This window comes from Antechinus flavipes, chromosome 2 (assembly GCF_016432865.1).
Source record: "Antechinus flavipes isolate AdamAnt ecotype Samford, QLD, Australia chromosome 2, AdamAnt_v2, whole genome shotgun sequence".
Lineage (NCBI taxonomy): Eukaryota > Metazoa > Chordata > Mammalia > Dasyuromorphia > Dasyuridae > Antechinus > Antechinus flavipes.
The window spans coordinates 148,961,211-148,978,431 of record NC_067399.1 but is presented as its reverse complement, the minus strand read 5'-3'; the positions used below and the strand labels follow the sequence as shown (position 1 = coordinate 148,978,431).

At 37.1% G+C, this 17,221-nt stretch overlaps 1 protein-coding gene across 2 annotated transcripts in view; it reads right to left on the bottom strand.

Moving 5' to 3' along the window:
• The window catches only part of ACOXL (acyl-CoA oxidase like), a 511,030-nt gene that overhangs the window by 215,486 nt on the left and 278,323 nt on the right, over positions 1 to 17,221 (bottom strand). For both annotated transcript variants that reach the window (XM_051975799.1, XM_051975800.1), the window contains exon 11: positions 9,586 to 9,702. In XM_051975799.1, the coding sequence (XP_051831759.1) occupies positions 9,586 to 9,702 (117 nt within the window). The remainder of the gene's footprint in view (positions 1 to 9,585; positions 9,703 to 17,221) is intronic.

Genomic DNA, 17,221 nt, shown 5'->3' with positions numbered 1-17,221 from the left:
TTAAGAGTCTTCTCTAAGCAATGGCAGGTGCTGAGCATACTTAATGTTATTATATATGCTATTAATGACATACTTTATTATATTTTTATTATAGCTGTTGTAGGTACTATTGCTAGCTATATGCAGTTTTCATGAAGATGTTATATATTGAGTACCTAAATGTACATTTTTATAAGGTAGTTGAAATAATTACTTGTAGCTGTATTTTTCAATTTATGTTACTTTTGATATGTGCAAGTATATCCTATTAACTTGCAGGAACTATCCATTTTTTGACTAAAGGGGTAGTTGGAACATCCATAACTCTCCCAGGTATGTGGGAGGTACATTTGTACCCAGGAAGTGACAAAACAAGTTGGGGCAGAAGATTTGGTGCTAGGGAGGCACTGGAATAGCCAGATGGCTCACATCCAATGGGCAGATGATAGGAGAAATCTTCCTGGACTTGCCTGGTACTAAAAGAACATTGATGAGATTAAACACATTTAACTAAAAGCAAGAGAGAAAGAGCTGATCATTGAAGATCGACACTAAAGTTTCCTAGAAGTCAGGTCTGTACTGGTATTTCCTGGGGATAGAAAAACCAAGTTAGCTCAATATTCCTGTTTTCCATCAAAAAGAAGCCTATGGGCTTGGCAATCTTGAATTGAAAGCCCTATCTACACTTGACTAGATCCATGTGGTACTGAAGTTCCCTGCTTTTGCCCTGTCTGTTACGTATGCCCAGGGTAAGAAGAGGTATTCCATGAGGATGTATAATGAGAAAGCAGGCACTGGGCATACTGACATCACCTTGTATTGGCTTATTTCCACCATTCTTATTAAAGTTTTTTATATGATGCCTCCTGTAAATAATCTTAAAGAAAGCACAATGGGTAATGTGACAAAGGAGAAGAGCCAAGAGACAAAGGACTAAGCTATAGGAGCTGGTTGGCTAACACTGACACAATCTCTGGACTAACATGAGAATGCTAATACCACCCATAAAGAGATGGAGCCAGGGACCTTGAAAGAGAACCAGAGAGTAGGGAAGATGCCTCAAAGCTTCCTCTAGCATTAAGTGATGTGTGCTACCATAATAAAATGATGACAAAATCAATAATAACACAATTCTAACTCACTTTCCAGTTACAATGCCCTTTTAGATTTGCCCTTATAACAAATGAAATATATTATTTCATTTGATCAATAGGGATCATCTTTGATCCACCTATTAAGCAAACGTCTAATCAAAGATATCGATTCAGGTCTTCTGCAGCATTCAAAAAACAATAACAAAAAGTGAACATCTTTATCACAAAACTCATCAACTTCCTTAGGCAAAAATCTGTAAGAACTGGGTGAACTTTGCATGGCCTTCTCACTGGTCTCAATGTGATGAATTCTAAAATATATAATCTATTAGCTAAAATGCAGGTTTGGTCCTTGTGTGTGCTCCAAGATAAATTACCACAAAGTAATTCAGGGTTAGGTTTGAAGGGTACAGTATGGATGAAAGCCACTAGCTAAGTAGAATATATATGTGAACCCAATTATTATGTAGTCTTCTTTTAAGCATTAGAGGTAAAACATGTCAAACTATTCGTTTTTATTTAGAAGTGGAAAAAGCATTCTATAAGTAAACTCAAAATTTGTTGTTGTTTTTTGACATTCAGTCATTTCAATTGTGTCCAGTTTTTCCTGACTCCATTTTTTTGTGGGGAGGAGTTTGGGCAAAGATGCTAAAGTGCTTTGCCATTTCCCTCTACAACTCATTTTGCAGATAAGGAACTGAGGAAACCAGGTTAAGTGACTTGCCCAGAGTCACACAGCTGGCAAATGCCTGAAGCTAGATTTGAACTCATGAAAATGAATCATCCTAATTCCAAGCTTAATGTTCTATCCATCATTTCACCAAAATTGAAAAAAGCTCTTTGAAACAAAATTTTAAATAGTTCTTCAACTACATGGGGAAAGTAACTTTATGAGTAGGCAATCCTATTTAGGGAGTAACAAATCACATCAAAAACCCCAAGGAGTTTTCAAATTTTAGTAAATGTCAGAATTGTTTAAAATGAAGCCTCTAGCAAAATACTAAAATGATCTTCAATTTTAAAAGATAACTAAAAATATGATGGTCAGATGCCCAAACCAATTCATTTGAATATAGGCATCTCTATGTGAAGAGGCATTGATCTTATACAAATGCAAAATTCCAATTAAGAGTCACTAAAACTGGAAATCCAATAGACTTGGGAGAACACCTATTAGGCAATATAAACTTTTCATTTCTCTTCATTTGTACAAAATGCTTGTAACATATATAAGGGTTCCAAAAGGACCAGGCACCTCAACTGAATCAACCAGTCACTCAATAGAATGAAATCACAACATATATATTAGATTGTTGTTCATTCATGTTTAATCAGGTTCAAATTTTTGTGACCCCATTTAAATTTTTCTTGGGAAAAATATTGGAATGATTTGCTATTTCCTTGTCTAGCTCATTTTATAGAAGAGGAAACTGAGGCAAAAGTGACTTGTCCAGGATCATACAACTTGTATCATATTTGAACTCATGAAGCCATCCTAATTCCAAGTCTAATGCTCTCTCCATTGTGTCTCCTAGTTGCTCCATATACTAAAGTCGATGTTAATGAGTTTTCCTATAATTCCACCACAATTAAATTTTGAATCAATTAGAGTGGATCATAGGGCTTTGATCATTGGATGATGTGAGGGGACACCCACATGGGAAGCTCCTTCTGTTTGGCCAAAATAATCAGACATACTTCTTGGCCTTTGTATACTCTTAGCCTAGCAATAAGCTAATCAACCAGTAGAGAATCTGAATTGAGTCTTTCAGGGTTGAAGCAAGGCCCTTGAAAAGGGATCCTTCCTTGGGGGAAGGAGACTGCCATTTTATTCTTTTTCTTCCCTCTTCCCTTTCTGCAGTTTCCTACCCTCTTTCCCTCTCTTCCTCTGTCTCCTCTGTTTCTCTTTTATCTGTTTCTCTTTTTATGGAAACAATTTTAATGAACCTCTTTCATCCAGCTTCTGTCCCTATCTTTACTAAAACTATTCTCTCACAAATTACCAAGGAAGTGCAGATCACCAAATCCAATGGCCTTTATTTCAGTTTTTAATCTTTGACTTCTCTAAAGCATTTGACCCTGTTGACCTCTCTGCTCTTCCTAGGTACTATCTTTTTTTGACTTTTAAGATATCACATTTTGCTATTTCTATTACATCATCATGACTATCATCACAACCACCATCAGCTTCCCATCTTTTTAACTGCTCTTTTTCAGTTCCCCTCTTCTTTTTAATCTGACAATATTTAAAGATCATTGGAGATAACATCTCTCCACCATGAAGGCTTTTTTTTGTCTTCTCTGTTTTAATAGCTTCTTCTCTTACCATCTAAAAATTTTTTTGATGGAACCTATGATTTTGTCAATGTTGCTCCCGGTAAAGAATTCTCTTTACCAATGAAAATCAGCAACGTAAAAATCTTAAAGAAGATTTTTAAAGTATCTTAAGATTTTTTAAAAGTCTTCTGCAAAGGAGAATAGTTTTACACTGAAACTAAAAGAATAAAAATGGCTAACAGAGAAATGAAATCTAAGATAAGCTGAAATCTAAGATAAGATGGTAAGATAGGACCTAGCTGCCCTCAATGAAGTCAAATCACTTGGCCCATTATGGAGTCCTGAACAAATTAGCAGAAATTACTGAACCACTGTCCGTGTTATTGGAAGATCATAGAAAATGAGAGAGATGAGAATGGACAAGGGTCAATGACATCTTGATTTTTGGAAAAAGGAAGAGAAGAGAGTCTGCAAACTACTAGACAGTGAAGGAGAATTTAATTTCTGAGAAAATTCTAGGAAGGACCACTAATGAAATGATTGGTGAGCATCTAGGAAAGAGGGTGATGATTACAATGAACCAGCAGGTCTTTATCAAGAATAAGTCAAGCCAAATGAATCAAACTTTTTGACAAGTTTACTAAAAGCAAATAGATGAGAGAAGTACATGGCTAGAGTATGTTGAGATTTTAGCAAAGCTTTTGATAAAGTATCTCATTCTTTTGCAGAGGAATTATAGATAAGGATTATATGGTAACATAGGTCAAATGGATTCAGAGCAGTTGAAATGGCTGAATTCCAAGATCAGTCATTTAAAGTTCTATGTCAACATGGCATGAGATTTCTCAGGGACTGCCACAGGGACAGGTGCTTAGCTACACACTGTTTAATATTTTTATCAGTGAGGAAGAGCATTAATGATAAGCATATCAGAGTTGCAGATGACAGCAAACTAGAAGGATAGATATCACAATGGATGTTGAAACAGGATCTTTACAGATCAAAACATTGAATTGAATTCAATAAAATGACATTCAATAAAAATAAATACAAAATCTTGTACTTTGGTTCAAGAAATCAGCTTTCCAAGTTTAAGATGGAGAAGACTGTTCTGAAATGGATCAGGGGGTTTAGTGGCTTGTAAACTCTATAGGAATGAACAGTGTGATGTAGTAGCTAAAGAAATTAATGCCATTTGGGGTTTCATTAAAAGGGTATAGCTTCCAGAAATAGGGAGATGGTAGCCCTCTAGTATTTGACTTCATTAGATTTCATCTGGGGAACTGTATTCAGTCCTGAATATCACGGTTTAAATAGGGCATTGATAAATGCCCAGAGAAGTATAATCAGGATAATAAAGGACCTTGAATCTAAGTTGGGAGGAAAAAAGAAAGGAAGAAAGTTAGGAAGGAAAGAAGGGAAAGAAAGAAAGACACACACATTTATTAAATGCCTACTATGTGCTAGGCACTCTGCTAAGTATTATCTCATTTGATCCCCATAATAATCCTAGGGAGAAGATATTACTTTTATTCTCATTTTAGAATTGAGGAAACTGAGGCAGATGCAAGTTAAGGGACATGCCCAAGATCACACAGCTAGTAAATGTCTGAGGCAGGGTTTCAATTAAGGGCTTTCTGACTCTAGATCCAGTACTCTCCATCCACTGCATCATCTAGCTGTCTCCTAATGCAGACATGAGCATGGTTGAAGAAGCTGAGTACATTAAGCCTAAAGAAGCAAAAATTCAGGGGGGAAATACAATAGGTGTTGTCAAATATTTGAAGGACTATCACTTGAAAGAGAATATAGATTTATTCTCTTGGTTCTCAGAGGGCAGGTCTAAAAACAAAAAATGAAAGAAACATATATAGACTTTATGTTGGGGGAGGGGGAAGAGAAACTTCCTAAAAATGAAAGCAATCCAAAAGTAGAATGGCTACGTTCAGAGAGTGTTCTCCCTTGAAAGTCTTCAAGCAGATCCTGGCCTTCTACTAAAGGGGCAGGGTATAATGGGAACTCCTTTCATATATGGATGGGACTCAATAATTTGGGGATTTTAGTAGGTACTCATACATATTAAGTGATTTATCCAGGTTCACAAAGCAAATATGTGCCACAGTCAGAATTAATGAATTTCTCTTTTAGTTTGGTTTTTCCAAACATGCATCTTTTTTTTTTTCTTATTTGATTTTAAACTCCAAAAGAGAAGGGACCATAACTCATTTCACCTTCATATCTTCCTGGTCCCTCTATCCAGTTTCTAAAAACCTGCATATAATAAACCCTTAATAAAGACTTATTCAATTGAATAGTAGAATTGAGAGTTAACCTTGAGTCATTGATTCCCAAATATCTTTTTGGATCCTGACTCTTATCATCCTTTGTGATACTTATCCATAAGTATAATTTGTGATTGAAAGGGGAAATTAGAAAGGGGAGAAAGGTGATAGAATAAGGAATCTCAATAGTCAAGTGATTTCCTTCTCTCTCTTTTTTTAAAGAAGCTCTAAACATGTGCTTTATAGTCCTGGGCATAATGCCCAAATGGGATTTTCTTTAGCAATTGTGAAAAATACTCATCAGTATCACAAGACTGCATTAATCCAATGTAGATTTTTTTTATGGGCTTCTAATTCCTTTCAACCACACCTAATGGTAAAATGTCTCTGACCAGAAAGCTCACTAACTAGAATGCAAGATCATGCTATCTAATGCATTGAAAGGATGTAGGGAAGGAAAAGACAATGATGATGTGGAAAATTAATAATAGCAACTCAAAAATAGTAGGGCTTAAACAATGTTCTTTGCCCAGAGATACTACATAAAATGTATGTCCTGAATCTCAAATTTCTTACAAATTACTTTAAATCCAGTTTTGTTCTTCTCAGAGTGTGGTCTGAAGGCCTTAATTCCACATAGGATTTCTCCACCACAGCTAACCTTTCTTCATAATAATTCTGTGAGGAACAATTATCACACCCTTTTACAGAGGTTGAAGCAGTTGAGACTTGGAGATATCAAGTCATTTCACCATGGACCAGGGAGTTCTAGGTGAAGAATTCTTTGTACCAATGAAAATCAGCAACTTAATAATCTTAAAGAAGATTCTTAAATTAAAGAATCTTCACCATGGTGCTCTTTCCACTGAACCACCTAGCTGCCCCTACAAGGTAACTTTGGAAGGGACGAGGTTCTAATAATTAGGAGAAAGTTTTTTCCATGGGGGCAGCTAAATGGTGCAGTGGATAGAACACTAGTCCTGGAATCAGGAGGACCTTAAGAGCTAGTAAGTATCTGAGTCAGGTTTGAACCTAAATAGTCTGATTCCAAATCAATCAATTTACCATTATAACAGATTTTCTTTTAAATAAGTGAATACAAGATAACTATTTTTTGTAAGGCAATCAGGTTTAAATGACTTGACCAAGGTCATTCAGCTAGTAAGTAAGATTTGAACTCAGATTCTTCTGACTTCAGGGTGCTCTATCCAACTGAGCCACCTTGCTGCTCTTACAAGGTAACTTTTGGAAGGAGTGAGGTTCTAATAATTGGAAGAAATTTTTTCAAAAGTTTTCCCACTGGGGCACCTAAATGGCACAGAACACCAACCCTGAAGTCAGCTATATGACCCTAGGCAAATCACTTAATCCCAAATGCCTAAAAAAGAAAAAATATCACAGAAGTGAAGCCTTAAATGAAGATTGGGATTCTGAAAGGGAGAGATGAGGATGGGATAGCTCACAGGATTGGAGGACAGTTCACACAAATACATAGAGGTAGGAAATAGAATGCTGAGTTTAGGAAACAATTAGTAATCTAGTTTGGCTGGAAAGCAGAGTATGTGAAAAAGAATAGTGTGAAATAAATGTGGCTAGAAAACTAAGTTAGGGTCAGACAATGGAACAAGATTGAGAAATTTGTATTTAAAAAAAAAAGTCCTTGAAGTCTTTTCCATGAATGTCTGAATGGTATTTTAGAAAGATGACTTTGGCAGGTACACAGAAGCTGGATTAAAGTGGTAAATGGATGGAAGCAGGAAGATGAGTTAAGAGGGTTTTATGGTAATTCCAGTGACAGAGGTGATAAGTACCTGAAATAGGGTGGTGGCTAGGTGAGTAGGGAGAAGACTTGTGCAGAAAGAACCCATACAATTTGGCAAGGAGTGGAACAGGGAGGGCATGAAATAGAGTCAAGTCCAAAGTAAAGAGTGTGGTTGATAATGACCACTCAATAAAAACAGAATTATGAAGGAGGAACAGATTTAAAGGGAAAGACAATGTGAGTGAGACTAAGATGCTGACAGCACACTCCTATGAAGTTTTCCAGGAGGCAACTGGACTGGAATTGAGAAGGGAGATTAGGCTGGAGATACAGGTTGGAGAGTCATTTGTATAGAAATGGGAACTAAAGTCATGTGGTTCTAGAAGAGGATCAACGACACCATGAGGGTAGTGTTTTGACCTGTGTGTGAGTTGTATTTAAATGAAGCAGAAAAAAATAAAGTCATCATCCTCACTCTCTCCTCCAGAGCTATCAGACTCCAGTGGCCAGGGAAAAGTCAAGAAACTGGCGATGTCCCCATTAGCAGGTGAAGGAATACACAGAGAGAATAGAGGACTAGGATGGAGCCTTTGGAAAACGTCCGTGTTTAAACAATGGAATGTGGATAATGGCTCTAGCAAAGGTTAGGGAAAAGGGCAGAGAGGGAGGAATAAAAATGTAGCAAAGGCAGTATAGAGGAGCCGAGGAAAGAAAGAGAATATATAGGGCTGGAGGATTGTGGATGCTGCCAAAAGTGACAAGAAGTCAAATGGAATGACAGGGGGAAAAAAGTCCATAAAATTTGACAACTAAGAAATGACTGGTAACCTAAGAGAGGACCATTTCGTCCTAGTGATAGCTAGCTAATGCTAACAGCTCCTATTTATGCTAGAGAGCTTCACAGTTCACAAAGCACACTTACCAATTCTGAGAAGTAAACATTAGCAGTCTCATTTTACAGATGAGGAACTGGGCAGAAGCTGAGTAATTTGCCCAGTCTCACAAAGGTTCATTGAGGAAGAGGTTACTATTTTTTAAAAGAATTTTGAAGAAGACAAAGAATATAGTATGGTAACTTGGTGGGATGATTAGGTCAAATGAATTGGGGGGGGAGTTGTTTTTAGGAAGAGAAAGACAGAGACAGAAATAAAGACAGAGAAACAGAGACAAAGGGGGAGAGAGAGACAGAGATATAGAGACAAGGGGAGAGATGGTGAAACAGACAGACAGAAACAGACAGACACAGGGAGATAGATAGAGAAAAGGAGGAGGGAAAGAGGAAGGGGAAGAAAGGGAAATGGAAAAAGAAGAGAGAGGGAGAAGAGAGGACCTCCCAGTGGAGATGAGAAAGTTTGGCAAGAAAGGATACTTTTTTCTCAAGGACTAGAACAAAGGAGAAGAAAACAGAGGTCCATGTAGAGGGATTTTGAATTGTGGGTAGGGGAGAAAAAGGTATTCATAGAAGACAGCTTTGATATTGCCATTAAAACAATGGATGAAGAGAAAGTCTCTGCCAAGGAAAAGGAAAAGAAACCAAATTGGGAACTTGAGGAGAGAGAGAAAGGTTTGATACAGTAATGTGGAGTCCAACAGACAGTCAATCAAAAAATAAAAAAAATTTATTCTGTAGTAATGGGCTGTAGTAATGGCATTATGGATTGAACTCATTCAGGTGTTTTCAGCAGTTCAGGAAACAGGATCAGAAAAGATGAATGGCAGAGGCAATTCGGGGCTGAAAATGTATGAGTGTTTTTAGTGTGAAGGATTCAAGGATAATAGACAGGAGACAGCTGAACTCATCACTTAAAATGTTAAGAATGGCATCATTCCTCTCCATTATTGTTTTTTTAGAACCTCTATTTAAGGGGTGGTGGAGAGAGAGAGAAAAAAGAAGCTGAAAATCAAACTGGCCAAATCTATTGTTTTTTTCTTTTAGCAACTCTGACAAATGGTTTGCTTGGAGGGAAAAAAAAAGGAAAGAAACCCAATGGAGAAAATGAGCTCTTTTAATTATCTGAAGGTTTTCATTAGCACAGATCACCAAGACAATGGCTTGTTGGCTATTATTTCTAGTCCATCCAAAAAGCTATCACATCTCCTTTCAGCTACTTATTAATTTTAGCATGTCACTTATGCTAATGTTTAGTTAGCAAATATTTAATCAGTTCAGATGGCCAAAAGAAGGTTTTACCTGCTGGTAAAAGTCAGCGCTAATGCCGTTGCCAAATGAGGCATCAATCGGAGGTACTGCGTTTGGTGTTCAATGATCTTGACTTCTTCCTTGGCCTTGGGCCCAAACTGCCTCCGGCTAGAAGTAGTAAAAGCAAACATGATATTTTATTGAAATCCAAAAGGCAAAACCTTTGTGTTTCTGGCGCGACAAGTGAACAGACAATGTGAAATTATTACAAAAGTCAAACAGCAGCCCGATTACCTTCCAAACTGCTTTGAAACAGAATCTATAATGGTGTCTTTCAAAATCTGACTTAAAACAATTAAAAATCATAACATCTCCCCTCCCCCAACTCATACGGAGCCATAGCACCTGAAGATGCCTCAAAAAAGGCATTTTCCTCTACATATTACTCCTTCCCTCCATTTCATAGGCAAAGTGATTTTTACTGCTTAACATTTATATGGCATTTGATAGTTTCCAAGTGCCTTATGATCATTAATTATTCGGCTTAACTAACTTTGTGACATAATTAAGAAGATGGTAGTGATATTCTAGAACATATTTCAAAAGGACATTCTCAGAAGGAAACCAACTTTAACCCTGGTGTTCCTGTCAAATTCAAACACAGGTCATTATTTTCAGCCTCCCAGAGGCCCCCCCTGTGGTTTCAAGTGGAAAAGATATTCTTCACTTCCTGCCTTCAATTACTGTTGAGTCTCTCCCATGCCCTATAAAACAGCTGCTGTGCTCTCCTCCCGAGGTACGTATGTCAGGGGTGAATACAACCATTCCAGCAAGGAGTTTATAAAATATCAGGGGATCTTTTGCATGAAAGGTGCTCTATCACTGTAGGTCATGATCATTAATGAACAAATGTTTATATGAACTTTCACAAATCCCCCAGGGCTGCTAGAAACTTTGAGGGGTCATCAAATTATGCCCCTGGCTTTCTCTCAAAGCCCTAGACCTAAAGCTTATTGTTTCTGAATAAGTAGGATCTGGATATTTGAAAGAGATAGTTACAAATGAAGAAGAACAGAATATTTCATATGTAGAAATCTTTCTCAGGAAACTAAATACTATATTCCATGAGGACGTTTATTTCCTTGTAATAGTTTAGTTGTAATGGTCCAAGTCAATCAATCAATCAATTAACAAGTATTAATCACTTAATGCATTTAATAGCAATATATTCATGGGAATTAGTATGATTAATTCATTAGTTATTAATAGTATTAAGCAAACACTAATATGCCAGGAACTGTGCCAGGCACTGGTGAAAGATACAAAGACCAGAATAAAATAGTCTCTGCCCTCAAGAAGCCTGTTTGTCCTGTATGAAAGATAACATTTATATAGATAGACAGAAAAAACAAAAGTTCAACAACTTACATTATATTAGAAAAAAATGTTAAAAAAAATAATAACAACTCACATTTACAAAGCATATTAAAGATTATAACGTATACTCAGGGGTGGCTAGTCGGTACAGTGGATAGAGCACCAGCCCTGAAGTCAGAAAGACTGAGTTCAAATCCGATCTCAGACCATTAACACTTCCTAGCTGTGTGACCCTGGGTAAGAACCTTAATCTCAATTGCTTCAGCAAAAAATAAAAAAATAAATAAAATATACTCAAAGAAGTGTTTCCTCTGTAGATGTTAAAAACCAATCAAATTATAGGCAGTGGACTCTTCCATAATATCCTACTGTATACTTTGGGTAAATAATTTTTACAAAGGATGTGATAAATCTTAACAACTTAAAAACAAAACATAATTGTAACATAAGATTTTGCACAATATCTTCTCAAGTTCCCCTATATTGGGGAGAATTAGTTTTCATTAGTTCATTGTATCTCATTCAATAATCAAAGCTGGGTTTCACTTCTCAGTAATCTTATCATTATCCTCCTCTGTAGTTAGGAATATAAATCCCATTTAGAGACAAGACATACTCTGTCATAGCTTAAATTGGAGAGAATAGGAAAGGTGGTTGAGGGCTAGGATGACAGCCTTCACCATGTCTAATATTTAATCCTTTTCATTTGAGGTTGATGTGAACAGGTTAAAGAATAAATACGTCATCAAATCATTCAGAGAGAGAATTCTCTGACAAATCTTCCCACTAACTTAAAAACTTCCACACTTGTCAGCACAGCCTGCTCCATATTGCATAAATTATTTAACAGTGAAGAAGACTGTACTGTAGACAACACTGATATGAGAAGTGTATAGCAAAATCAAAAGAAGCATTCAGGAGTCTCAACTGAATCACTCTTTCCCTTTTAGACCAGCCATGAGGAAGAAAAGAGAGGTGACAAAACTAAGTATCTCAGACCATCCCAGGTGGGCTACCCCTGTCATATGCTCATTCTTGGAATGTCAGCATCAATACAAGAACAATTGCTTATGTTGCTATGGCACTGAGTTTATGAAGCACTTTCGTGGCAACTATTTTTTTCTCTTTCTTTTTATTATTATTATTTTTTAAAAATAACTTTTTATTGATAGAACCCATGCCAGGGTAATTTTTTACAGCATTATCCTTTGCATTCACTTCTGTTCCGATTTTTCCCCTCCCTCCCTCCACCCACTCCCCTAGATGGCAAGCACTCCTTTATATGTTGAATAGGTTACAGTATATCCTTGATACAATATATGTGTGCAGAACCGAATAGTTTTCTTGTCTGGCAACAATTTTTTAAGATGAGGCAACTAAATGATATAATGAAGGGAGCGAAGGATTTAGAATTAGCAAGAAGAATATTTAATCTCATTTCAGATGAGGTTTGCCCTTAATCTCAAGGGCAAAGGCAAGGTGTTATAAATGAAGGAATGAAAATATGCTTAATGGATGACTGAGAGAATGGAAAAAAATCATATTCTCAGTACTTTCTACATCCAAAGTTAAGTGCTTGGGGTAAAAAATGAAGACATTCATGGGGAAAAATTAAGACAATCCCTGCTATCGAGTTTACATTCATTATATCTAGGAAAGTTGGCTTTTAGGAAGAGAGAAAGAGCAGGTCTCTCATAGCATTTAGGCAGTTTTTGGTTTTAGTGTCATTTCCATTAATAAAATCAATTTCTGCTTCTGATGTTGCCATTTAACAGTGCCTAGAACTTGGCTGGCAAGAACTTTCTTTTATATGTCCTTTAGAAGCTGTGGAAAAAATAGGGATTACTCTTTAGGAAGATGGCTTTTGGAGGGACAGGCTGGTAACAGGACCATTAATGTATATGGAGTGCTGCCATTGGGTGCAGGATTCTAGGTCTGAGAGGAAAGGTCAAAATGTTGAGGATGATTTGGTCCTACCTAGAAATACCTTCTATCTGGTCCTCGAGGTGTCTAAACTGTTTCAGTGCTGTTGAAAGTTCAAAGATAAGGAGGGGAAGAATAAGAAAAAGCTGTTGGATTTAACAGTGAAGAGATCACTGGTAAACTTGGAGAGAGTGTTTTCAATAAATTGGTGGGGGAGAGAAATCAGATTACAGGAAAGAGTCAAATGGCTGAGAACAGAAAGAAGGAAGGAGAAGATAACTTTACAAATTAGACAGTGAGAAAAAGAAAGGAATTTTATTTTATTTCAATATTAAATTCATGTAGGGTTCAGATTCATTGTTCTTAATAATTTGTTGTTCATATCAGATGATTGTCTATTTCTTCAATAGATTCTCTGATGAGTATTCCTTTCTACTTCATTCAGAGATTGAATTTCATTTCAGACACTTGCTAGCTGTGTAGACCTCTCTCTCTGCCTCAGTTTCTTTTCCTGTAAAATGGAGTTACTTGTAACATCTCCCTCCCTCATGGTTATTGTCAGGATCAAATAAGAAATATGCAAGGTGCGTTACAAACCTTAAATCATTGTACATTTGTTAATTATCATTGTTATTAAGGTAATACTGCTTTATTACTTCCATTTTCCAAATGGGAAAACTGGGTTCAGAGAAATTCTGTCACATTGCCCCATGTGACAGAATTAGTATCTTAGCCAAAATTCCAACCCAGAAGTTTTGGTTGACTCTAAGTATAAGCATATTTCCACCCACATAGGATTGGATTTTGGTTTATCTCATCTGCTAATGCAGAAGACAATCTTTCTTTTTACTAATTACATTGAAAGTGACACCCATATTAGACTGTGCCATCTTTTTCTATTCATACTAGAGAAAGAAAATCATAGAATCAGAAAGTAACATAGTATCTCAAATTTTCCCAGAGATGACAACAATTACAATTATGATGACTACTACTACTTCCTCCTTTCCTCTTCTGCTTCTACTTCTGCTGCTGCTGCTTCTACTTCTGCTGCTGCTGCTGCTGCTTTTTCTGCTTCTGTTTCTGCTTCTGCTGCTGCTTCTGCTGCTGCTTCTGCTTCTACTTCTGCTGCTTCTACTTCTGCTGCTGCTGCTTCTACTTCTGCTGCTGCTACTTCTACTTCTGCTGCTGCTACTTCTACTTCTGCTGCTGCTGCTGCTGTTTCTGCTTCTGCTGCTGCTTCTGCTTCTACTTCTGCTTCTACTTTTACTTCTGCTGCTGCTGCTGCTGCTGCTGCTGCTGCTGCTGCTGTTGCTGCTGCTGTTTCTACTTCTGCTGCTGCTTCTGCTTCTACTTCTGCTTCTACTTTTACTTCTGCTGCTGCTGCTGCTGCTGTTGCTGCTGCTGCTGCTGCTGTTGCTGCTGCTGTTTCTACTTCTGCTGCTGCTTCTGCTTCTACTTCTGCTGCTTCTTCTGCTGCTTTTGCTGCTGTTTCTGCTGCTTCTACTTTTTCTGCTACTCTTGCTTCTGCATCTACTTCTACTTCTGCTGCTTCTGCTTCTGTCTGCTGCTTCTGCTTCTGCTGATTCTGCTGCTTCTGTTTCTGCTTCTTCAGCTGCATGTGATTCTACTTCTACTTCTACTGCTTCTTCAGCTGCTTCTGCTTTTACTTCTGCTTCTGCTTCTTCAGTTGCTTCTGCCTCTACTTCTGCTTCTGCTGCTTCTTTCTCTCATTCTCCTCTTCCTCCTCCTTCTCCTTCTTCTCCTTCTCTTTTTTCTTCTTCTTCTTTTTCTTCTCCTTGGCCTTCTCCTTCTCTTCTTTTCTCCTTCTCCTTGTCCTTGTCCTTCTCTTCCTTCTTTCTCTCTTTCTCCTTTTCCTCCTACTCCTTCTTCTCTTCACATAACATAGTACTTTGGGACAACTTGATAGCACAGTGGATAGTGTTCAGGACCTGTAATATGGAAGATTCTTCTTCTTGAGTTCAAATATGTCATTAAAAACTTACTGGCTTATTAGACCCTGAGCAAGTCAGTTAATCCTATTTGTCTCAGCTTTCTCATCTCTAAAGTAACCTGGAGAAGGAAATGGCAAATTACTCCAGTATCTTTGCCAAGTAAACCCCAAACAGAGTCCAAAAGAGTTAGACATGACTGAAAAGTATCTGAATGAAACATATAGTGCTTTAAATTTAAGTACAAATTTTATCTCATTGATCTTCATACCAATCCTAGGAGGAAGATGCTAGTATTATCCTCATTTTACAGATAAGGAACTGAGGCAGAGTTAAGTGACTAGCCTGGAGTTACACAGCTAGTAAATGTCTAAAGTCGAATTTGAATTTGTGTTCCTAATTCCAAGCCCAGCATTTCATCCAAATGTCCACTTGAACTATGAGAAAACATTCTAACATAGGAAAAAGACATGTGGAGACTTAGGCTAGAGCTCTGCAAGATATTTTACTCCAGAGGCTCAGAAGTGGTTGGGCATCTGTCTGGAGCTGCAAATCATAAGAGAACTCTGGATCTACAAGCAGAACAAATCCTTGGGTGCTTTTCTCTACCACAACCCCAGGAGAAGGAATAGGAGAGTGTCCTCTTCCCTTCTCCCATCAGGAACAAAGAGTATTTGCTTGAGGATGCAATGTACATAAACAGAAAGTGAAAGGAGGATTCACTCCCAAGGAAACCTAAGTCCCCACAGGCTTGGTGGGAAAGAAAGAATGAAACACACCCCAGTTCTATCATCTTAAAAGACAATCCCAACAGACTTATGATGAAAAGAGCCATTCACATTCAGAAAGAGAACTATGGCAACAGAATGTGAATAAAAGCATATTATTTTCACTATTTTTGTTGTTATTATTGTTTGTTGTCATTGTTTTTTTCTCATGGGTTTTTTCCCCCTTTTGATTTGATTTTTCTCATGCAGCATGACAAGTGTGGAAAAATGTTTAGAAGAATTACATATGTTTAACCTATACTGGATTGCTTGCTATCTAGAGAAAGGAGGAGATGGGAGAGGGAGGGAGAAAAAATTTGGACAAGGTTTTTCAAGGGTGAATGTTGAAAATTATCTTTGCATGTATTTTGCAAAATAAAACCCAAGGCAAGAGTTATAATGGCTCATCTTTTAGAGCCAGGCTGTTCAGAACTGGAAAAGGAAAGGGCTTGAAGATTATTCTGCCTTGCTCTGATAAGCTTTAAAAAAACAAAAAAACAAACAAACAAGCAAACAAAAAACCTGATGAGGATAACTGAAGTATATGCACCATTTTCCTTGAAGAACTTAACAATATCACCTAAATTAACAAATATGCTTACTTATATTGGAACATTATGAATATTCATAATAGGTGAGCCTGGAAATCCGTGAGAAAAATTGAGGGAATGAAAAATGAATATTGCTAACAATTTTGATTCCAATGGATAGATGATAAGTATCTTTCCTCCTCTTGGTGGTAGATTATGGGTGTGTCCTAAAACATTTTAAACATGATCATTGTGTCTATTTTAATTAAGCTCACTTAATTGTTGTAGGAGAGGTTTCTTTCTATTGAGGGGAGGTCCTGAGAAATGACAGTGACTTTTTTTAAAAGCATCAGTCAAGTATTTTTTTAAAAGTAATCTATATTACTCCAATTACAACAGTTAGTAGTTAGACGAGCTTCTCACTGAATTGGCCAATCATTATCTAACACACAAAAAGACATTACAAAAAACAAATGAATTGGACACAGCATTGAATAGGATAGATGTGTTCTAGATCATAAGCTATGTTCTTATATAAAAATCCCAAAACTTCAACATTGATTTTTCCTGGTGATACTATACAACTATGAGTCAAGGAACAGCCACAATTTCAGAAGAATCCAAAATACATGAAAAACAAAGGACAGTGAAAGGACATGTTAGATTGATATTCAGCTACAGTCCATTATTTATGGTGACGCAGATTCAAAGAGAGTCATAAAAAACAATATTGAGGATATCCATAGCTGGAAGAAGAGGGAAGCCAGTTGTGTAGCAAAATTGAAATATAATAGATGGACAACCCAAGAGCTGCCCTGCTATCCATCAAATATTGAAAAAGCTAAAAGAAAGCTTCAACACATTGGACAGATACTCTATGGGAGATTTAGAGCAAAATATGGACAAGAACCACATAAGATGAGAAAGCATCGATGGATCGCCATCTGTGTGGGTAGGAAGAGAGTGCCCACATCAAAGAGACAGCTATCAAAGTAGTTCATACTTTGAAGTACTGATGGATTGAAGCATGAAGAGCCATCAGAAACTTTAAAAACCGAAGAAACCCCCAACATTTATGCTATAACAAAGAAAGTTGTTATGATTTTTGGGTATAGTGTCCTCCAGAGTGTCAGCTAGA